The sequence below is a fragment of the Myotis brandtii genome, unplaced genomic scaffold (genome assembly GCF_000412655.1).
Source record: "Myotis brandtii unplaced genomic scaffold, ASM41265v1 scaffold115, whole genome shotgun sequence".
Taxonomy (NCBI): domain Eukaryota; kingdom Metazoa; phylum Chordata; class Mammalia; order Chiroptera; family Vespertilionidae; genus Myotis; species Myotis brandtii.
The window spans coordinates 3,491,867-3,516,698 of record NW_005353967.1 but is presented as its reverse complement, the minus strand read 5'-3'; the positions used below and the strand labels follow the sequence as shown (position 1 = coordinate 3,516,698).

The window sequence follows — 24,832 nt, the reverse complement described above, 5'->3', positions numbered from 1 at the left end:
ACTTTTATAATCCCTTTGAGATACTCTGACATGTGTATGAAAGTATATGCAGTCATATATATAACTGAGGCTGGAATTTGTGAATGGTCAACTTTGGTATCCAGAGTAACAGATGTTTAAAGGAGCTGCCTAGAATGTTCCATGCCTAACAGAGGTCATGTAGAACAGACAGTGTTGGTATAAATGACCATCCCCAGGCCCTATGGTACAACAGCAATTATTTAGCTATCTTTTACTTAGTAAGTCTATTCCAGTGAACTTAATGGATAGTGTTGTACTTGGTACTGCTGTTGATATTTACTAATATACCATCAGAAAATATTGATGTCTAAAGTCATCACTTCATTGCTTGAAAAGGAGGAAGATTAGTAGTAACAAACTTTATACCAAGTCACATTGTGTCCTAGAAAGCCAGCCAATATATGAAAGACATTGACAAAAATGGAGGGGTTGTGTGTGTCCTTCCTGAGCTCTGGGCTAGGAAGTGAAAGATGACAGTTAAGCACAGGATGTGTGGGCCTTGGCCCTCAGGACTCATGCCCTGGATGTGTCTTGGTGGTGGGTTTGTGAATCTTATTAAATAAACCTGTTTTCACAAACCCCCTTCCCACCCCAGAGCTGCTGAATTAGAACATCGGAGGGTTGAAGGTAGGAGGAGCATGAATTTCAATGAGCTGTTCACTTACTTCTCATGAACAGAAAGTTTTGAGAATCATGGCTGGATATGCAAAGGTTATCAGACTCTATGAATAATACCAGTGATCTATGGGCCCTTCTTCAGGGAGATCCATGAGTGCCTACTGTGTACCCACAGCTGGACACCCATAGGTAAAGTATATGTGTCGTCCTTTTCTTTTGGACTGCCCAGTTCGGTGGCAGTGGGAGGAGGAGATGAACTGATTTCAAATCTTAATCATCTTTTGGAGTTGCTTTGGTGAAAATGAGACTGGACAGATTACTTTTCTCAGCCTTGCAATTTTCCACGCAATCAAGGAAGGAAGCTCAGACAGCTCTCATGCTCCTGGGGCTTTAGGCACCCTCTTGGCTTCATTATTTGCCTCTGTTTTCTTTTGCAAGAAACCTGACCTTTGAATGGCCTTGCAGTCTGTGCTGCACTGTTTGTTAGGCTGTTGTTTCCAAGAACACATCTTCGAATGAACTTCATCCCACTGTGCACCTAGGAAGCACCCAGGTGTGGAGGGAATGGCCATAAAAACTCAGCAGGTCTGGCCTCCTGTCCTAGTTGTGAGCCCTTGTTCCTGGTGCCTCCATCTTATTGTCTTAATGCTTTAGTGAGGTGTAATTTACACAACAGAAACTCACCAATTTAAGTGCACAATTCAGTGATATTGTGCAGCCATCTCCTCAATCCAGCTTTAGACCGCTCCCACCACTCCGTGCCCAACTGCAGTATTCTCTGCTCCCAGCCCCAGTTCACAATAACTGTTCTGGTTCCTGCCTCTATAGTCTTGCCTCTTTTTCTTTGGCATGTAGTAGAAACAAAATCAGACAATACAGGGTCTTCTGCTCTGGCTTATTTTGCTTGTCATGATGTTTTTGGATTCAGCCATGTCCAGTAGTACTTCCTTGCCTTCCTTGCTGAATGATATTCCATTGTAAAACTATACCACGTTTTGTTTATTCGTTCACCAGTTGATGGACATTTGGATTGTTATTTTTCCCACAAAAATGTAGCTGTTACTTCCTACCTTGCAAATCTGTTCTCAGGATCATTGATAATAGGGTATTCAGCCCCTAGAACAAAGGCAAGCACATAGTAGGTGATCAATAAATGAATGCCATTATATTAATATGATTAACAGGAGTATGATGTGACCTTCCTGGAACCTTCAGCTTCAAGAGCACTAGATAACAACACCAAAGAGACTAGATATCAACACCAAGAGCACTGGAGAAGAGAAATACCCAGTGGCATAACTAAATAGAGAAAACAGCTGACTCATGAGCTAAGTGTCAGCTTGATGAGTTCATAGCAGAATTCGCCTCAAGCTGGCAACCTGCCACTGCCAGAGGGAAGGGTGCCATGGGCTTGCACACTGGGATGGATCGAGTGTGTGTGGAAAAAACATGATAATTTCAGCAATGGCTTATAGATCCAGGTGACAACACCCTGGGGTCCCATGGCCTCTAATGAGAAACATGTGTGCCTGCCCACGTCATGACTGTGGTTTACCTCTCTCCCATGAGGACCTGTCAATGGCTGTCCTACTCTGCTGTGACTCTCTCTGCTATGACACACTGGTAGTGGCTGTCTAGCTCTGTTGTGACTCTCTCACTACCTTTGGCCTTTTGGTCTTTTTCTTTTCAACCTGCACAGAGTCTTGTACACACACAATCTCCTCTTTTTTTTTTTTTTGCAACTTTCTATATGCTGCCCTCATTAAAAAATATATATGTATATGTAATCTTCACAGCCATACTAGGAAATAGCTGTAGATGTATCATCTGCTTGCAAATATAGGAACTGGGTCTCAGGACACACACACACACACACACACACACACACACACACACACACACACGAGTTCACCCTCTGAAGAGAGGCAGATCCAGGACTTGAACCATATATTTTGCTTTAGGAGCCACTGCTTACCATTATACCACCGCAGCGTGTGCCACAAGGCCGAGACTAACATCTGCTCCATCATTAAGAACATGATGGCAAGCAAATCCCTATACCTCACACTGTCACTCCAAACTGAGTAATGAGGAAGATCCAGGCCAGTGGAGGTCTGGTGGTGGTGTGTACAGGAAACAAGATGAGTGGGGGTGAAGGCTTTGAGGCCACGGGGAGTCTGTGTGTTTCTGGAACAGGAACAATGGCTGGCACAGCAGAAGCATCCTGAGCCACATGGCCTCCCTCTGGTGTCTTCACAGCCAGCTCATCTCATTTAGGGCTTTGCTGAAATGCCACCTTCTCAGTGAGGCCACTGGCCACCTATCTAAAGCTGAACCCCCCTTTCCTCCACTCCTGATGTCCTTTGTCATCCTGGGTTGTTTCTTTTTTATTTAAATTTTTTATTATAGTTTACATTCAGTATTATTTTGTATTGGTTATGGGCGTACAGCTTAGTAGTTAGATAATCATATACTTTACAAAGTGATCCCCCAAGTGCCCACCTGGCACCATATATAGTTTTTACAATATTACTCACTGTATAGCTGTACATTCCCTATACAACATAGGGAATGTAGTCTTTATTTCAAAATAGACTTTACTTTTTAGAGCAGTTTTAACGAAACAAAATTGAGTAGAAGGTACAGATATTTACCATTTACACCCTGCCCCCCACATGTACAGCCTCCTCCATTATCAACATTCCCCACCAGAGTGGTACATTTGTTACAACTGATGAACTTACATTGACACATCATAATCACCCAATGTCCATAGGTTACATTAGGGCTCACTTTTGGTGTTGTGCATTGTATGGGTTTAGACAAATATATAATAACATGTACCCATCATTATAATATCACACAAAGTATTTGACCTGCCCGAAAAATCCTCTGTGCTCTCTCTAGTCATTCCTCTCTCCATATTAACCTCTAGTAACCACTTTTCTTTTCACTATCTCCATAGTTTTGCCTTTTCCAGATGTCATATAGTGAAATCATAGAGGATGTAACCTTTTCATTTTGGGTTCCTTCATTTAGCAACGTTAATTTAAGTTTACTCCATGCCTTTTTATGGTTTGACAGCTCTTTTTCTTTACCACGGAATAATATTCCATTGTCTGAATGTGCCATAGCTTACTCATCTATTCACTTACTAAAGGGCATCTAGGTTGCTTCCAAGTTTTGGCAATTATGAAGCTGCTATAAATATTCATGTGCAAAGGTTTTTGTGTGAATATAAATTTTAACTCATTTGTATAAATACAAAGGAGTGTGATTGCTGGATCTTATAGTAAGAGTTTATTTAGTTTTTGTAAGAAACAGCTGAACTGTCTTCTAAAGTGGCTGCACCATTTTGATTCTCACCAACAGTGAATGAAAGTTCCTGTAACTTACATCCTTACTAGCATTTGATGTTGTCAGTTTGGCTATTCTAATAGGTATGTAGTGGTATCTTATTGTTTTAATTTGTATTTTCCTGATGACATGTGATATGGAGCATCTTTTCATATACTTATTTCCCATCTGTATATCTTTCTGTTGAGGTGGCTACTAAGATCTTTGGACCTTTTTTTAATTGAATTGTTTTCTTTCTTTTAAATGGGAATATTAATCCTCAGTTTACATGTTTGTTATTAGGATAGGAATAATATCTAGAGCAAATCACATGGCACATTATCTTCCACATAGATGGTGCCCAAGACAAAGTAACTGTTATTTTTATTCATATTTATATACATAACTAGAGGCCTGGTGCATGAAATTTGTGCACTTGGGGGGTTCCCTCAGCCCGGCCTGTGCCCTCTCGCAATCCAGGAGCCCTTGGGGGATGTTCAACTGATGGCTTAGGCCCTTAGCGCTGCAGCAGAGGGGGGAGAGGCTCCCACCACCACCACTGCGCATGCCAGTCATGAGCCCAGCTCAGGGCTTCACACTGACTACCAGGGGGCAGCTCCTGCATTAAGCATCTGCCCCCTGGTGGTCAGTGTACATCATAGCGACCACCGTTCGGTCGATTTGCATATTAGCCTTTTATTATATAGGACTAGTGGTCTAGTGCACGAAATTCGTGCAGGGGAGAGTGTCCCTCAGCTTGGCCTACATCCTCTCCAATCTGGGACCCCTCGGGGGGGGTCCAACTGCCCGTTTAGGCCCCATCCCCCATCCCCGGCAGTCGGACATCCCTCTCACAATCCAGGACAGCTGGCTCCTAACCGCTCACCTGTCTGCCTGCCTGATAACCCTTAACCACTCTACCTGCTGGCCTGATCGCCCCCAACTACCCTCCCCTGCCATCCTGATCTCCTCTAACCACCTCTGCCTCAGCCCCACCACCATGGCTTTGTCCAGAAGGATGTCCGGAAGGTCTGCCAGAAGGTCTCCCAGTCTAATTAGCATATTACCCTTTTATTAGTATAGATAGTATACATAATAATTAGTCTATTAATTAATAAACCACCTGAGAGCTAAAAAAGAATGTTGGGTTTTGAGATGGTCCAATACATAGCTTCCTTTTTTCTTACATTTTTCTTTCCCTTTTTGTTTTTCATAAATCCTGTATTCTCAGTTAATTATAAAATGTGAAGAAAAAAAAGAGTAACTTAGATGGTAGACCTATGTATTTTTAAATCATGTTTGGAGAAAGTGGAATATTTATACAGGTGAGTGGCTTTCCTAAAACTGGGCTCCAATTTAGACCTATGCACTGAGTTGCAGGAGGTGCTAGGTCCATGGAAGTGACCAACCTGGGACAGCTTCTCACCTATGCTGCCCATGTGGCAGCTAAGCCTATCCTATGATCAAGATCCATTGAGTAGTTGAGCTTCCTCTAGGACATTGTTCATGAGAGGAAAGGGCTATACTACTCATGCCCAGTTTTGAGTTCAAATTTGCAGATAAGGCATTTTCTCCTTGGAGAGGAACCAGTGAGGGGCAAGAAGTGTGGTGCTCCTGGATCCCAACATGCTAAAGAAATGATAAAGTGGGGAGAAGTATTTACCTCAAACAGTGGGTCACCCTTCACTCTAGGTTTGTTGTTCAGCCAAGCATGCTACTGGGAGTCACAAATGATCATATTTATCTAAGCTCTAATCATAAGTTATGTCAGTACTAAGATTAGATCATAGGGTAAGGCAAGAAATGCTGATAATTTAATGTTCAAGTGAATTAAATTAATATGACAAACAAAAATATGAGAGCTCTTCAAATTTTAAGGAAAAGTGATGAAAGATGAGCATTCACTGTGCTGCACCCTTGAAGCTTCAGTTATGAGGTTTTAAGACAAAAATCACTGTATCAAACAGCAGATGAAAAGCATAGATTCCAGAATAGTCTTGAATAATTATTTGGAGTAGCCAGGGATCATTCTAGTGCAATGATTAATTGTACTCTAAAATTACAACTCTGCTTCCTCCTGCCATAAAATTTATTCAAAGCCTGATTGTCTAAAGGCTCAGGTGTGCTCAGCTCAGCTGTGCAGCCATTGATCCTGCAACGATGTGTGTTGGCACTTCATCCAAGTCCCACTTGTTGTCTTTGGCCTGGTCACACAGTCCAGGTAGAATTCAACAAAGTGAATGAATTTGTTTGAGTCATGCAAGTGGGAAAGGCATAGAAAAAGTCTTGTGACTGTGACCAAGATTTGAACTGAGCAAATGACTGAATTTTGAAGACTGGACTGATTTTGGTTTGTGATGATGGGTGATTCCTATGACCAGCACACAGACCCATTATCCTTGAAGGCAAGAGGCCCAATGCCTAAGCCAGGTGCACAGTAGGGACAGGAATAATAGGAATCAGATGCAAAATCTCCTGGGAAAGAGAGAACCTTTTGGTTATTTAACTTCTTAGGAGATTTTGGCAGAATTTTGATTTTCAAAGCATCACAAATAATTGTGCAACAAAACTTACTGTGATTTTGGGCACTTAGCAAGTGATGGACTGGCCTCGGGCCAGGTTCATGTTTGACCCTGAAGTATAAGGAAATAAAAAGCAGAGTTTGGCTTTTATGAAAGTTCTATAAATGTTAAAATTGTCTTGTGTTTCTGAGACATCGTTAAGAAGACTAGAACAAGTAGAATATTCTCAAAACAAATAACACTTGAGAGTAAAAATGCAGTTACTAGGGAATTAAAATGCATGTTTCTCTTAATGAGTCCGATCATGCTTTCACTGTGTTTATTGACAGCTAGTTGTCTTGAAAATAGTTTATGGTGTCATCTGAGACAATCTTGGAACCAGTTCAGTGAGGACTTCTTACACTGCAGGAGAAACAGACTCAGTGGTTGGGCATTTATCTATTTCTTCTTAATTTCCATTTTATTTTTTGATTCATGCAACTTTTATAGACAGTGTCTATAAATAGATACACAATAATAGAAATCTACCAACTTTTAATTGTGGATAACCGCACATAGATCACATAAACATCCTACTTTCAAACTTCAACACTTTCTTTACTTACATTGCTCAAAAGCAGCATTTTCTCAGCGCTAACATGACACACATTTTTTCCTTCCTCATAAATGCAACATGAGTGTTTGGTAGGCTTCCCAGTGTGAAATGATTTACAGAATTGGCCATGCTAGAGTTGCAGGCCCCAGGAGAGCTCCTTTGCAGAGCGTGGAGGACATTAGCCTTTTCTGAAGCCTGGTTAATAATCCACCCAGCTGACATCCCAGTGGTTACTGTGGGCAGGCATACACTAGACATTTTATGAGTTTCCAAATAAATATGTTTGACTCAACAAGGAAAAACTTTGATAAGGAGAAAGCATTAATCTTCCATGATTTGCCTAATCTTTTAAATGAACTTGCAAACTAATAATGCAGCAAGATAATGAAGTAAACGTGTTTTTTCTTTTTTTGGTAATTTTTATTATCTATTGATTATCAAAGAATGCCTTACCAGTTATTATGCTCTATATATTTAATGAAATTGAGGATGGTTTAAGCATAGAAAATTGTAACAGACTAAATTACAAATGCAACAAGTACAGTGCTTGACCACTTTGTTAATGAAAATTCAAAAATCCACCAGCTGTGACAGGTCACTCTTGCCTGAAGATCTTGTCCCTCAGCCTGGGCCACCCAGAATATAGCCTTGAACCCAGGGAAAAGCAGGGGAGTCTGGAACAGCTGTTACAGAACACAAGTGTTTTAGTTGAAGCCAGAAAGAGTATAAAAAATAACGGATCAGGCCAGAAGCAAAGATGTGTTTGGGGCAACTGTGTCATGGGGTGCACCAACACTCGGGCTTTAGAAATCTCATACTATACAGTGCAAAGTCCCCCCAAGCCTCCTTAATTGTCAGGGCGACGTATGACATTTTACACTCTTTGTTTTATTAATCCAGTGTATTTTGTTTGCACATTTATTGCAGGTCATATGTTTAAAATACGTTATTTTTAATTCTTATGTGCTCATAGAAAGTAGCGCTCTTTATATCCACTGTCCAGATGACAAAATGGCACAGAGAGGCTAAGTAAATATCCTCCAAGATCACACAGATGATATGTAGAATTAGATGATAATTCTACCTGGGATGTTTGCCTTATCTGGCCAATCTCTCTGAGTCCACTTGGGCTTGCATGAGAGATGCCGAATGCCGTCTACTCCAGAGAACCTAGAGAAGCTGGTAGTCTTCCAAGCGGTGATTTGAAAAGCAAGGAGTTGTTTGTATAGCAGACAAGTTTGTGTTTTTTTTTTTAAAAAAAACAAACAATGACTTTTTCTTTTTTTTTCTTTTTTAGTTTAATATTTAAACTAGTTACCTTCAATAGAGTGCAATACCTCTTTGGGTAGTGTTATTACACAAGGTTGAACACATCCAAGATGGCTCTGCTACTCCTGGGTTAGTTTAAATGCATAAAGGATGAAACCCAACTGGCTTTGGCTACTATTTAATTTCAGACTTGGCTATTTCTTGATAGAACTTCAAACTTTAAAGTATTATTGTATTCTAGTTTAGTTGGTAGAGTCCTAGGAGGCAAGAAAGATTTCCAAGTCACTCATGTGGAATATGGTGTGAGAGGCTGCTTCCTCTGTGATCCAGAGCATAAATTCCAAGTATTTCACTTTCCACTGTGAGGTGGCAGTTAGGCCCCAGGAGGTCTACCCCCCATGGTGCTGATAGCTTCATTGATAATTTACCAAGTTTACCTTTCCCCACCAGTAGGAACACTAGGGCCAGAGCTTAACCTCAGAAGGTGGGAATGGTATGCTTGTAAGCAAAGATATAAAGGAATGCTTGGAGAGCTGACTATGGCTCCAATTGCAAGTGTAATTGTGTTTTCTTTCCTCTCCCTGTTTTTCCAGTCAGGCATGATAAGAACACAAGAAGCAGATTACTTCTTAAAGCCACTTCCTTCCCACCTAGCAGGACGACTCAATGACTCTGCGGGGGGTGGGCCTCCTTCCCACATACTGTACAAGAGATCCACAGAGCCACAGGCTCCAAGGGGGCGCCAGGCAATGATGGTCCAGAGGCAGCGGGAGCTGGAAAATCACCACCTCTTCTACCACGAAAATCAAAATCTGCAAGGTGGCTTTGACCTCGGGCACCCACAAAAGCAGCATTTCTGTGGAAGACGCAAGAAATGTATGTAAGGGCGATTCTCTTCATGTGTTTAATGATTTTAACATTTACATAAACCGATGGAATATTTTTAATTTTCATCAAATTATGTCTGTTCCCAAAGTGACATGTATTAACTGTCCTTACTAAACTTTAGTGACAATTCCAAAGAGAGTCCATTATCTGCATGTTCAGTATAAAAGCTCTCTCCATGATAGATGGATAGATAATGGTAGATGTTTTCATTTTTTTAAAAAAAGCTGTTCCCTGGACAGATTAAATGATGCACTGCTGAGGAATACCGAATCTACCAGACGTCTTCAAAAGAACTCTGGCATGTCTACTCAGTAATTCTATATTTTTGAGGTCTAGATTTATTAAAGCCCACATAGTTTTCCTGCTGAGGTCATTTATCTCTATACATATTTATGTACTTGACTCACCACATCAAAAGACAGACTTGCAAGACATAAATTTACCTACAATTTATCACCAAGCTTTATCAAAGTCTTTTTTTGTCATGAACATTTAGGAGGTGATGTGTTATTTACATTGTATGTAGGAACCTCTCACAAATTCAAAATAGGAGTTCAGTGTTCTCTGGAACTTCCCTCACTTCCTTCAGCTTCTCCGTCCACCATCACTTCATTAAGCCTTCCTCCCATGAGCCCATCTTCACCCAGCCCCATCTTTTTCTGCTGTTTGGTTTCCTGTGTTGCTATACCCAATGCCCTAAAATAGAGGTGGGCATGAGCAGGAGCTCCATATATGTTGTGGAAGGGAGTGAACCACCCATAACCAGTGGGCACCTATAATGAAAGAATAAGTACCATAATACCTGTGGATATTTTGAAGTCTATTTTCCCATGATACAATTCTAACCACGTTTTCTAAGGCATCCACTAAACCGAATTGTTTTTAACCTAGATTTAACTTACTGATTATAAATGCCAAAACTATTTTTTAAAGACAGATTCTTCAACTTTTTTTAAAAATTGATTTCAGAGAAGAAGGGAGAGGGAGAGAGAAAGATGGAAACATCAATGATGAGAGAAATCATTGATCGGCTGCCTCCTGCATGTCCCCCCACTGGGGATTGAGGCCACAACCCGGGCATGTGCCCTGACTGGGAATCGAACCCTGACCTCCTGGTTCACAGGTCGATGCCCAACCACTGAGCTCTGCTGGCCAAGCGTCATAATTATTTTTAAATGGCTTGCTTCAAGAGGACAGAGTATATTTTGTCTTCTAATTAAGTCAGGTAAATATTTATGGTGCTTTCTAGGAAAGCCAGCTCTGCAGTGAGGTTGATCTGTCCCAAGTCATTTAGAATCTGTTTGAGACACTACAGACAAACCAGTCATGTGTGCAGACATAGGACTCAGCTTTAAAACTGTCAGGTCATTAAAATCCTTCAAATAAGGAAATAATGCAAGACAACACTCTTTCTTGTAATTGTTAGTTTTATTGCTTTATCAATAATTCATTTGCACAGCCCATTCCATAAATTCTTATGCTAATAGTCTTTGAGCTTTATGTTTCTAGATGCTGGCACTACAGAGCAAAAATGACCTTCTCTTGTTTTAAATCAGGACAAAATTATACAAAGGTAAATAAAGCAATGATTTCCATGACATCTAGACTCTACAGACTTTATTTGAATTGTGTTCCACTTTAACACAAGTTTTGTATCACAAAGTTTTACGGGTTACATGGTTCATATATAATGAACAATCACTTTTTAAATTCAATTTCTATATAACAAGTTCCACCACTCATTTTAGTGATTAATTTGCTCTAATTCACTGTCTATACATCCCTCATAGACATGCCCAAGCCTCCCAAGGAAGACCTTTTCATCTTGCCTGATGAGTACAAGTCTTGCTCACGGCACAAGCGCTCTCTTCTGAAGTCCCATAGGAATAAAGAACTGAATGTGGAGACGTTGGTGGTGGTCGACAAAAAGATGATGCAAAATCATGGCCATGAAAATATCACCACCTATGTGCTGACAATACTCAACATGGTAAGAACATCCATCGTGTTGAGGCTGAGTGTATAGTTACACCTAATGGGGTGTGTGTGCATATGTGTTTTACATTCTGCTTTTTTAAAAATATATATTTTATTGATTTTTTTACAGAGAGGAAGGGAGAGGGATAGAGAGTTAGAAACATCGATGAGAGAGAAATATCGATCGGCTGCCTCCTGCACGCCCCCTACTGGGGATGTGCCCACAACCAAGGTATATGCGCTTGACCGGAATCGAACCCGGGACCCTTCAGTCCGCAGGCCGACGGTCTATCCACTGAGCCAAACCGGTCAGGGCTACATTCTGCTTTTTACTTATGGATTTATGTCTCATACATAGAAAATATTTTATCTGTGGTAAGTCCTTCAGTTTTACTATGCTCAGATCAAAAGAGCCATTTTTAGAACTTCAGAGAACAAATTAAGGTGGATGAAGAATTTGATCCTCTCTGTAAGCCAGTAACCTGTTTTGATGTACTAATGTCTCAGTTCAGAAATCTAAAAGTGTATGCTGAGACATTTTGGTGCATCAAATCTGTTTATCACCACTGTATGTGTGGTTTTTTACATGGTTACATAGAAATACTCATTTTAGGAATGTTAATGTCCAGCTATTGAGTATACATTATTTTATCTAGAAAAGCAGAAAAACAATACAGCTTTTTAGAATGTCATCTCAGATAAGGAGTGCCTGTCCCCAGAGTGGCAGCTATAGTAATTATGGAAGAGTGGTAAGAAGTATCTAAGGCTCATTTCACTTAAGTGACATCTAGGTAACAGTAGATAAAATCTTGGGTCAACAAAATGTGTTTTAAAAAATAGTTAAAATTGACATATAACATTCTGTAAATTTAGGCTGTATAAAGTGATAATTTGACATACATATATGTGGCAGAATGATTACAAAAATAAAGTTACTTAGCACATCTATCACAACACATAGATACTTGTGTTTGTGTATGTATGTGGTAAGAACTTTTAAGACAAAAAAAAAATAGTTGTGCCCTGGCCGGTGTGGCTCAATTGGTTGAGCATTGTCCCATGCACCTAGAGGTTACTTGTCTGATTCCTGGTCAGGGCATATGCCCGGATTCTGGGCTCAATCCCCAGTAGGGGACATACAGGAGATAACAGATCAATATTTCCCTCTCCCTCTCCCTTCCTCTGTCTCTAGAAAAAAAAAATCAATAGAAACATATTTTAAAAAGAGTTGTGATAACAATATTTTAAAAATCTACTTTATGTTCTGCCTTAATGAACAGAGTACCCCTAAGTGTGTTTTATATTCCATTATGCCACATGCCTATTATGGCTAGGGTCATTTTTGGTAGGTTGACCCATGTGGTTTATGACGTCCTAGGGAACTGAGGGAGACAGTGGCACTGAGGCACCTACAACTACACAGCCACAGGGCTGAGGACAGCAGGGCCCGGGATGCTCTGATTTGAGCAAGTGTCACCTCTATTATGTATAACATTTCTAAAGTTTCTACACCTCAAGTGTAGAGTGGGGAGAGGTATATCAGTGCCAAGTCACCTCCCTATTGTATCCTACACTGCCAACTATCATCACTTATCACCCCAAATGCCATCTCAAATGTTTGTGATCATCATCTCAAATGTTTGTCTCTCTCTTTAATCATCTTTCCATGTTTTCTTTTATTTCTCATGCCCTCTTGGTCTTTTCCCAGCATTTGTTTTATGCTTCTGGAATCTCTTGCCAGGAGAGCATGGGGAGTACTTACCTATGCAGTTATCACTATGAGTAAAATAGCCTCTATTCAATTCAATTGAGGACACTTTGCAATTCAGAGACCTTGTAATCTCTACATTGGGGTTTGAGAAGAAGTGGAACCTCCCTCCCCAAACTTCAGTTTTTCACTCCCAGCACCAATGACAGGGATTCAACAATTGGTCTTTTGGTAGAAAGATATTCATATACCTGTCTGTCGGGCAGTATAAGAAACATAATGTTGCTATATTACTAGGAAACATGGGGATTGGCCTTCAGCATCAGAACTCCAGGCAGACTGAGGGCTGGGGGAAAATGGTGTCACCTATGGAGACTGACATGGATTACCTGTCTTTTTCAGGTGTCTGCTTTATTCAAAGATGGAACAATAGGAGGAAACATCAACATTGCAATTGTAGGTCTGATTCTTCTAGAAGAAGAACAGGTATTCTGTCTTTAAAACATCAACTTTTCTCCCAGAAAAATAAATGCAAAATAACGCTTTGTTTTCTTTAATATGGATTCTTTAATTCTCTTTCCCTTGGGGACAAAAAAATTTAATATTTTGTGTCTTATGCAATGGGTTGCTTGTCAGTTCCTTTAATAATTATTTGACAGTTTGTGTTTTTGTGCAGAGGTAGTAAGAAGTACTTATGTAATTGCTTTATGAGAAAATGGAATAGAAAAGCTGCCTTTAATATATGGGTGGGAACCACACTTGGGAGACAAAGTGCAAACTGTGTCTTCAGCCACCGTGAGCTTTCAGGATGCCACATGGAACTGAGCCCCTTGTGTCTTTTGCTAGAAGACTAAGAATGTCCTGTAGAGTAGAAGTTAAATTGTACTGTGTTGCATTGCATTGCTTTGCTCTGTTGTCTCCCAACTGCTAAGACTGATCCCACTAACCCTCACCATCTTTAATCCTAGGATTTTATTTTAATAGAGATTCTGAAGTGTTGAGCACATTTCTCTCATTACATATAAAAAAATCAAATTATGCTGGATCTTAGTAGCATTTGGTAAAAGCCCCTCCTTTGCCTCCATTCCAGAGTCACAGTCTAAATGTCCAGACATACATTTCAGTTCACAAGAGGATGCATATGAACATCTTGTGGCATAAGTAACGGGGGGGGGGGATCTCAGCTCAAATTATGCTGGATCTTAGTAGCATTTGGTAAAAGCCCCTCCTTTGCCTCCATTCCAGAGTCACAGTCTAAATGTCCAGACATACATTTCAGTTCACAAGAGGATGCATATGAACATCTTGTGGCATAAGTCGGGGGGGGGGGGGCATCTCAGCCATCAAAGGCTCTCGCTTCTATTCTGGCCCAAGGTGATCATTGACTGGGCATGGGAGAGTGAGCCTGGGACCGGAGTCAGGCACCCTGCATCCAGTTCCACCATTGCTGATGTCTCAGCAGAATCTCCTGTTAGCCATAGTTTATTTGTTTATTTATAAAACAAAAGATTTTTAGATGAAATCTAAGATCTAAGATGCCTACGGGCTTTAATATTTTGGGGCTCTTCTCTTTTCCTGGGCAGAGTGGGGGTAGCTAGGACATGCCTATTTCTAGCCTGAATAGTCAGGAAGATACAACCTCATTGTCTTTTGTGTAAGTATGTGTCTGGGGAGGGGGTGCTGAGCCAGCAGGGTTTCTCAGGTGACAGGTTAATTATTCCTTGTATTAAATTGTTTTCACCTTGGAATTCCTCCAAGCTGCAAAGAATAGGAGAGGTTATCTTTTGATCGTACACCTGTGTTAACTTTGATTAATGCAGTGTTCCTGGAAATCGCCAGCTGAAGAATGGAAGGCATGCCCCAGTTTTGATGTACAACATCTAGCTCAGGTGTATTTGACTTTCTGGAAAGACAAAAACTTGTAAAGAGAAAACATATTGCATGACTGAAGGACAAAAATTCCAACACAACATTCCAGTCATGAGAGCCTTACACAGGTTGTCCTAGAATTGAGGTATTTGATCTGGTTTTCTGTGACCATTATAGGAAAATATAGCATTGCTATAAATAAGGTTCACACCTTTCATTGCAGCCTGTTCTGGATGTTCCTGCAGCTCCCAAATTCTTCATTTCCCAAGTGTTCACAAGTTCTTCTGATATTTCACAGTTACTTTACTAGACCTTGGTGTATGCAAATAAGGTCACATGTTTTCTATGTGGTTTCCTTCCAGTTCCAGTCTATTTTCCAGAAATAAAGCTTTCCCAATTGACCTGCCTTCCTCATGAATATGATGCCTCTGTGGTGACTTAGTAACACTGCAATAATAAATATTAAAAGGGCTATAAGTTGGAAATCCCACTTGCTCAACTTGCTAATGAAGTAAACATGCAGTGACTAGGTGTGCTTTGTGTATGTGTTTAGTCACATGCAAATGATCCTATTGTCTTATATAATTTTGCAAACTGTTTTACAAAGATTTTTAACGCAAAAATTTGATACACAAAAATAATCTTTCATGGATCACTGAAAATGCATTCAGGGTCAGCTAAATGCATCCCAACTGTTTTAGCACAGAACTAGAGAAATGTACACTAAATCTCTATGGTTTTATGTAACATACTTTTTTGTGTTGTAATACATAGAATGGATGCATTAGTACATATGCTATTTGGATCCATCTATGTATTTGAAATCCAAGTTAATGAGAGTTTGCTGTGATACCAATGCTAGTAACAATTGCATTCTACTCTGTTTTCTTTCTGTTCTCATGGTGGCCTTGCTCTCTCTTGCATAGCCAGGGCTTGTGATAAGCCATCACGCGGATCACACCTTAAGTAGCTTCTGCCAGTGGCAGTCTGGTTTGATGGGGAAAGATGGAACTCGCCATGACCACGCCATCTTACTCACAGGTCTGGACATATGCTCCTGGAAGAATGAGCCCTGTGATACTTTGGGTAAGATCATCCAGCAGAGTTTTGAGGACCACATATGTGCTATGCGCCTTCTGTGGCCATATATAGTGAATTCTTGCCCCTATTCCCAATCTATAAGTGGTAGCCACTGCTGAGTGCAATTTTAAAGAAGAAAATGGCATCCTTGTATGAACTTTGGCCAAAAATAAAAGTTTGAATTTATTCATCAAAAGTGATTACTTCACAAAGGAATGTTCGTAACATATTCAAGAGTTTTTGTCTATTCTAACTTAAGAAATAAATTTTTTCATTTCTTCTTCTGAGAGAATGGGGTCAATAGAGTCAAGGGTGTCTTATTATGTGGCAGAAATGGTACATTTATGAATATTATAGAGATATTACAACTATATTATATTCCTAATTTTTTAAAATTCCTTTATTAATGTTTCAATCATAACAATTTTATATGTTTATAGGGCTGAGTAGATCTTAGAGGCAGCACTTTGACATTTTTTCCGAATAGTGTTAAGCATAGTGTGCTCCTGACCAGAGCTCTCCTGGACATTTTTCCCTAACTCTCCATTTTCCCTAGGATTTTAGTGAGAAAGATCCTTTATTATAAAACCACTCAGATAGGACTTAGTTTAGTATAGGTTAACCTGACTGCTTGTCCTAGGAAGACCTGCTTATGAGGTTGGCCCTTAGCTGGCTTCTGAGAACTTAGATTTCAAGAAGGTTCCCATCATCTTACCTCACAAGTATGGCTCACTTTGACAAAATTGTTTGAACAAATAATGCAAATTACGTGGAACACCTGCTTTCCTCCTAGGAGTCTGGAATTTGGGTCCATGCCAGGCAGAGGCTGCCTCTGTGATCAGCCCCAATAGAACCCCTGGGTACTGAGTCTCTAATGAGCTTCCCTGGTGGACAACAGTCTACACTTGTTGTGACTTGTTACTAGGGAAATCAATCCTGTCCTGTGTGGATTTACTGGGAGAGGGCTCTGGAAGCTCATGCCTGCTTCCCCCAAGCTTCTCATGTACCTGTTTCCTTTGCTAATGTTTCTCTCTATCCTTTTGCCATGCAAAGTCATACCTATGAATATAACAAATTCTGAGTCTATGTGTGTCCTCCAGGCAAATCCTTGAACCTGTGTGGTCTTGGGACTTCCTGACACACCCATTCCCCACAGCACTTTTTATTTCGTCTTTTGAGAATACATATGCTTATAGAAAGAGACAGAAATTCTCCTCCATCTGCAGGGAAACCCCTCTTCTACTGTGTCCAAGTTGTAGCCTGTGATATGAACATTTCATAGAGCCCTGAAGAGTTTTCCATGCAGAGAACAGATCCCCTACTCCCACATTGTTAAGAGCCCTTTTTGTTAAGAGTCTAAAGGTTTCCTATTTCATATTTCAGCAGATGGATATGAGAACCAAATTTCCCTAAAGGGTGGACAGTAAATTAGCCTGTATAATACACCCTCTTCCTTTATTTTATTGAAAACTGTTATATATTCGTTTGACCTTTATGCCCATAGGATTTGCACCCATAAGTGGAATGTGTAGTAAATATCGCAGCTGTACGATTAATGAAGATACAGGTCTTGGACTGGCTTTCACCATCGCCCACGAGTCTGGACACAAGTAAGTACATGTACATGGGAGGGTCGAGCCCAGGGTCCTTTCCCTCTTGGTTGGTTGCAATAGAAATATGGATTCATTAGGTCAAGTCTGTAAGGGGGGTTCACATATATCCAAGGAGAATGTCATTGACAGGCTGTAAATATTGTCACTTAGGTACTTCTTTTGTTTTTATCTTAATGCCTTGTCCTGCACATTCAGTGCATGTGTTTATACTTTCCTCACCCTGTTCTTCCCTTATATTCCTGCTCATACTTGCACCTGCCATTGCAGACAATTGTATCAGTCCTGCTCCTCTGTCCTGTGTTAATCCTATTCCATGGTCAGCTCCTGTTAGGGGCTCCAGACAACAGAGGGCAGTAACAGGCCCTTCTATTGTTAACTTGTTATTCTTGAGTTCATGTTCTCATATCTCTATTAGAATTTGGAGAGGTATTTTTTTTTATTGTGTACTGAGCAGAGTTTGGGGAGTGCAAGTATTACAGGATATTGGGCCCAGTAGGAGATGGTTTGCTTCCCACGTTCCCATTTTCCCAGTGTTGCCAGTTTTGAAATGGGGCAGCATCAGGGCAAGCAGTGAGCCTGGCAGCTTGGCACAGACAGATGCTGCTGCTGGACAAGCAGCTCTCAGCAATGGGTGGCTTGTCATGGGTGGCATCTTTTTATGTGAAAAGCTTATATTTATTCCTGTTGAATGAAAAATTTCTATCAATAGAAACTTATTATTAGATAAGGTTTCTTGGACCTATAATGCTGTAAGCTTGCCTTACCTTGAAGCACCATCTATTAATTTTTTAATGGGCCCTTGCTAACTTCCTACAATTGCCATGATTCATAGGAGCACTGACCATATGAAGATGTTTTCCTGCTATACTGCAGCTAAACTTGAAATTTCTCCTAGAAAATGCACAACCAGGAAATACAATTTTTCTCTTTTTTACGTTAACCCCAATTTTACTTGCAAATGGCCTGAGGTCACTCATTACCCCGACCTGTTCAAAGCATCTGTATGTGCATGTCTGTGTGTGTATGTTCACATGTGCACCTTTGTGTGTAATGGAACCACACAGAGGCCATGCAGACTTGAATTGTGTATGAACTGATGACCTGAAAGTGAAACTGTATATCCCATTACTGATCCCTTCATCATTACAGGTAATGATTGACTTTTTCAGTGCCCAGAAAATTGCACCTACACTTCATAAAGCTTTCAGCAGTTACATCATAATTGTTTTTTTAATAGACTACTAGAGTTAGAACTTCAAAAACTCTCATTATTTTAATGACACGGGGCTCTTGCTGTCCTCTGAACCATACCTGAATTTAATTAAACAATCAAGGTAAGAAATGTTTAAGTCACTGAGGGCTGAGCAAATCGGCATTAGATAAGCAGTTGAGATATGGGCATTGGCAGTGCAAGCAGTTGCAGGTGGTGAACTTAACAGAAGCTAAACTTGATACATCCAACACTGGGATCTTCAATGTCAATGACTAACAGTGTTTGCTATTATTTTCTCTTAGAAGTCCATTGTTAATATTTCCTCTTATCACTTGGGCTCAGTCTAGATGGAAAAAGAGATTTTTCCAAACAAGAGATAAGTGCTTGTACCTGCAAGAGGGAATATAGATGGAAGAAGGACAGATGCTCTAGATTTGAATGAAGAGGAGTCCCACTCCCTATAGAATTAACCTCCAGAAAATTAGCAACTCCTTAGTGAGCACCTGATGTTTAGAGGACATTGTGCAAGAGATAGAGGAACTGGGAGCTCGAAAGAGTCAATTTGCCCATGAAATAGCTTTTGATCTTATTGAAATAGGACATATCTGTAAGAGATGTGCAAATTAATTGCATGTGCTAAATGCCAAAATGAGTGATAATAATAGTTATAACAATAATGGCAATAATAATTATAGTACCTTCTCTTTGTGGAGCACTTTTTATAAATGTGCAGAGCAATTTTTCATGTATCTCAAACTATATAAACTACTCAGAACAATCTCTCATCTTCCTTCACTGGCTTAGCAGAGAGGCTATACTGAATATTCAGCAAATCTGAATGAATGGCATGGGAGGAGTGAGTTGGGGAGTGAGCAAGTGAACAAATGAGGGGTATTTTAAAGTACATCAAATGAGAGAGGGTGTGGCATAGAAGACTCAGTAATTAAACTCTGTGAATTTTATTTGAAGACAAGCACATTTATTCAGTTCATTTATTTAATAACTATTGTTCTTGGAAAAGGGACTATAGGTTTTCTATATGGATAAAACATTATAAATAAACAGCATGCCTTTATCTTATCCTTTGCAATGAGCTCCAAGCAAAGTCAGTTTTAGAGTTTGGTACCTTAAGAATTAAAAGACAACTTTAAATCTACTAGGTCTGTATAAAAATCATATTTCACAGGTGCCGCTTACCTCTTCAGTTTTGCTTACATTCAGAGGACATTGTTTAGGGTGGAGGAGTGCTTCCCCATGCTTTCAGCCATAGGCTTTCTAATCTTTAACTCAAAGAAAGATTTTAGTTAATGTCCGGACAGTTTCTTCTATTAAACTTAGTTGTTTTCATCTCCAAAACATCTTGAGGTTTATACTGGGGAATCTGACCTAAAAATAGAAATTGCTAAGAACCAGCATTTAGATTTGTGTTGGAAAATGGAGGAAGAAAGACTGGAAGCAGAAGCGAGAATGTGTGTTCTCTGCATGTATGTGGGATTGAGTCAGGATTGCTCTTAAGCAGGTGGGGAAGGAAGAGTGTCCTGGTTATATTAAATCTCATGACACAGGATGTGTGGTTTGCTACATGCAAGTGTGGAAGAATTGGCATAAACACATTGAGGAACAAATTATACATTTTGGAGAATATGTCATCTATTTGGAAATCCCTATTTGCAAAGGGAAGTCATATCATTTAATGGTTAGCACCCTGGGACTCAGATACATGGTGGTTCTCCCACAGCCTGAGAGTGACCAGGGCACATTGCCTGGTCTTCCCTTACCTACCTTTCTATCTTCAAAACCAGTGGAGCCTGTGGAATCCTTAGCAGGTATGTGCATGCACAATTACAATGATATTATTTGAGTTGAACATCCCTATTATATACTAGTACATATGCTGAAATACTTGATTTGCATGATCATTTCAGACCATTAAGACAATATTAAAACACATTTACTGTGCTCAAAAGTATGTATAATCTATCATTTTGTTTCCTGTTTGTTTGTTTATTTAGTATTTATGGACCTATTCTCTGGACACAATTTGCATTCTGCTAGCAAAACATTGTTTAGGATTCTATAAAAGGACTAGTGATCTAAATCCCCCAAATATCTAACAGAAAGATAAAATAAACATTGGCATACTAGAGAAAAAAAGTGAGGGCTGTAGGCATTACAAGAGATACAGTCAGGGAAGATGAGGGACATGTTCTCGAAAGAAGCAGAATTGGCTTGCTAATATTCACTTCAAGCATACTCGGCTAGTGATGTTAGATGTCTTTTGAGCATTTGATGGTGATATGTGCACACCACTGGTTTGTGGCTGTGCTCTGTCATTAACCTGAACTCTTCTTGCTGGGTCGGGAGGCACTGGGTGATCTGACGGATATATACACTATCAGGGCAAGCCTGTGCCACAGAGATCATTGGTCCTGTGATTCTCAGACTATACTCCAGGGATCCCCAGCAATTAGAGGGTCACTTCTTACCAATTATATTAATTGTCATTCTTCCTAAATTATTTTGTTTGTTCATGTGTCCAAAAGTATTTGAAACCCATTGACCTTTGGCCAAACCCACACATGCAAACACACACACACACACACACACACACACACACACACACACACACATCATATATATATGAGATATATATACGTATATATATATACGTATATATATCTCATATATATATGATGTATATATAATGTATGCATATGATATATATATATATCATACACACACACACACACACACAAACACACACACACACACACACACACAAATGGTGTCTAGGTGTTAAGTGATTTGACCAAGATCATATTTGAATCAGAGAAATGGATAGAAATTTTGAAATTTAGTTTGTGACATGCAGGGTGGCAAGTATTCTGAGGAGACTTTTATTATCCCATTTTATGTGAGGAAACTGAAACTCAGGGATTTAAGTAATTTGCCCAAAGTCAAACCATTTATGAATGACAGAGACTTTTTGAAAAACCTGCATCAGAGCTCTGGACATCTGGGTTCTACCAGCGGTTACCATCATCAGGCCAAGGATGTGATTTATTATCCAAGATGGTTTCTTTAGAGACTTTCTCATTTCCTCAACCCCTTTTATCTAAACAGCCTGAAATAATTGATACAACCTCTAAATATACTTGGCTGTTCATCTGAGTATGTCATTAATAATGAAGGAATACACGATGTAATTGAACCACTCGAGAAAGTACTATAGAAGATATTAAAGGCATCTGACACTGAACATAATTCTCCAGTCTAATTTATTTTAAAATTATGTTTCTATTTGGATAATTGAGTTGGTGTTAAAGCTGGAAGGTTGTTCTTTGTTCATTCAACAAATATGAATAGAGAACCTGTTATGGACTGGTGAGCCCACTGGCTCTGGGGTTATGAGCATGGATAACAAGAATCTCTGTTCTTTAGAAATTTATTAGATAGTAGGTAGGAAAGAAAAAATACGTATGTATATATTTAATGCATTAATATATGGGGTGTAGTCACTTTGAATAAAGTACTATGGTTCATGGAAGCAAAAATTTATCCAACATGTTAACTTGAATATTAATCATATTTCTGGGTTGCCAAATACCAACCTTATCTTTAGAATGTGTTCTAGTCATTCATCCATGACTATATTAATGTTAATATCAAATGTGATCATTGTGGCACTTTCATGCTAATGTGTTGGCAAACATCTCAGTACCATTTATGGGAGTTGTACTACTTGGAAACACAACTCTTAAAATAGTGGTGCCCAGATTGGGTGGGTATGAGAATCAACTTACTGTGTCAGAATACACCCAAATGCTAGAGCCAAACCCACAATCTACTAAATCAGAAACCTATCAGGGTGGGCTTTGCATAGACACACTATACAGTACATTTCTCAGGTATTCTGATGCACAGCAGAGTTTGAGATTAATGCTAGAAAGAATCATTGAAAATACGTTAGAGAAAAGTTCAAGACCAAGATGTTCTCAGAACTGGGGTATTGTGACTGAATTTCTTAGAAATGTAGGCAAAAGTGGTGACAAACTTATCTAGGGTACTTGATGGCCCATAATGTGTCTTCTCCACATTCAGATCAAGGGCCAGCCAGGGGTGGGTATGTTGGTATTTCATTTTGGTCACTTTCTCCCCAAAGCAGCCACCCATATGTGATTACATTCTGAATCTTTTCCATAGCCATGACACATTTTCTCTGCCTTATGGTTACTCTGGCCTTGATTGATTGCTTTTAATAGAACTTCAGAGAATGGGTGGAGGCTGAAATGACTGCATATACATCACCCTTGGTACTGAGTAGGAATTTTGCAGAAATTGGACAATGTTTGCACACTAGAATTTCTCGGATACATCCTTCAATCGCGCTTGGATTATACTATTGCATGGGTCCCGCCTGGGCTCTGACATTAGACTGTCAGGTTCCAGTCCTGACTCTGAGACTCTGGACAAGCTTCTCTCAAGTCCTCAGTCTTGCTGTCATTATATTATACCTATGTTATAGGCTTGTAGTGAGGTTTACATTTAAAAACATAGGTAGCATGCTTAATATTCTGTCTGTAACAGGTTCACTGTCAAACAAGGCCCAGAAATAAAGGTAACTATAGCCACCCATTGGGGTCCCATGGAGCCACTTCCTCCAAAGGGCTGCAGGGAGTATGTGGGTCAATAAATGTCCAGCTGTCACAGCTTCTGGCAGTGTAGACCTAGCCTTAGATGGAGCAGTACTGGGTAGGTGTAGGAACCAAGAGTTGCAGTAATTGGCTAGTAATTCTCAAATTGTGTTAGGTATCAAACACACCTGGGGAGTCTGGCATCTGTATTTCTGACAAACACTGGAAATTCTGAGCAGAAGAGAGCATAGAGGGCATGAAGGAATATAGAACAGTTTTAGCTCTACCAAGATCAAGCAAATGGCCCACCCCATGCCATTTGAAATGCTTTTTTATAAAGAAAGCATCTGCCCTTAGCAACATCTGGACAGTGCTCTGTTTTGATATTTGTGAGTACTTTCAAACAACCCAGTGAATGGGTAGTTCTTCAGGAAAAGTCTATGAATCTGTGCCTTGTCTCCACAATTTGGCTGTTAAAGCCATAATTTCTCTGCCTGACTAGCACTCAAAAGTAGGGGAGTCTTCACAGTGTTTTTACATGTGCTTGTTAGAGTATATTAGACAATTTAAACCATTCTTTGTTTTGAAAGAACCATTTCTCTCTCTCGTAGCTTTGGCATGATCCATGATGGAGAAGGGAACATGTGCAAAAAGTCTGAGGGCAACATAATGTCCCCTACATTAGCAGGACGCAATGGGGTCTTCTCCTGGTCACCCTGCAGCCGCCAGTACCTGCACAAATTTTTAAGGTATGAACTTTTGAAGCTGGTCATATATCTCTTGGTGCTTTTGATGGTCAATACCTAGTCAGCCTGATCCTGTCCAAGCAGCCACCAAGCTTTGGTGTGACTTCCCAAGGTGGATCCCATTTGAAAGTGTCTTGAGATATTTATTTGACTAAGGAGTTTGCCAAACACTTCCTTAGAGCATGGAGGCCTGTAGGCTTAATCCAACATCATTCAACCTTTAAACTCAAAGGAAGTCCATATGATATTTACCAAGCCAAAATATTTTGTCTACATTTGGGGTTTTTTAAATTCTCTTGTCTATAACTAGACATTTCAGTCCTTGAATGGGAAGATCTGGCATGTATACATCAGTGCACACAATGGTAAAGCACACGTAAATTTTTTTTAACAAAATTCATTTCTTAATAGGAGGAAAAACTCGAATATAAACCTTAACCTGGCTGTAAAAGCCTATTATTTTAATCATTATTTTTAGGAAATTTGATTATAGCACTAATTCATTTAGGGTATAGAATATTTGGAAGGTAGGATTTGACTCCCTGAACAATAGTCATTATCTTAAAATTTTAGAGAAAGAAGGGACTTTAAGAAATATCATTAGATCTGTTAATAAGGTAGATTACTCCCCAAATCTCAATGAATTTGCATTTATTGTTTGGCTTAAGCTTTAAACCATAGCTATTTCTGACTTGCACCACATGCCAGTGTAGGTTGGTGAGATCTCTGCTCCATGTAGTCAT

At 39.7% G+C, this 24,832-nt stretch overlaps 1 protein-coding gene across 1 annotated transcript in view; it reads left to right on the top strand.

Moving 5' to 3' along the window:
• Positions 1 to 24,832, top strand: part of ADAMTS16 (ADAM metallopeptidase with thrombospondin type 1 motif, 16) — a gene marked incomplete at its 5' end in the record, with an annotated part of 106,576 nt that overhangs the window by 20,869 nt on the left and 60,875 nt on the right. Inside the window, 6 exons of the mRNA XM_014550383.1 lie at positions 8,955 to 9,237; positions 11,040 to 11,239; positions 13,337 to 13,420; positions 15,730 to 15,889; positions 17,388 to 17,493; positions 23,955 to 24,092. Coding sequence (XP_014405869.1) covers positions 8,955 to 9,237; positions 11,040 to 11,239; positions 13,337 to 13,420; positions 15,730 to 15,889; positions 17,388 to 17,493; positions 23,955 to 24,092 — 971 coding nt within the window. The remainder of the gene's footprint in view (positions 1 to 8,954; positions 9,238 to 11,039; positions 11,240 to 13,336; positions 13,421 to 15,729; positions 15,890 to 17,387; positions 17,494 to 23,954; positions 24,093 to 24,832) is intronic.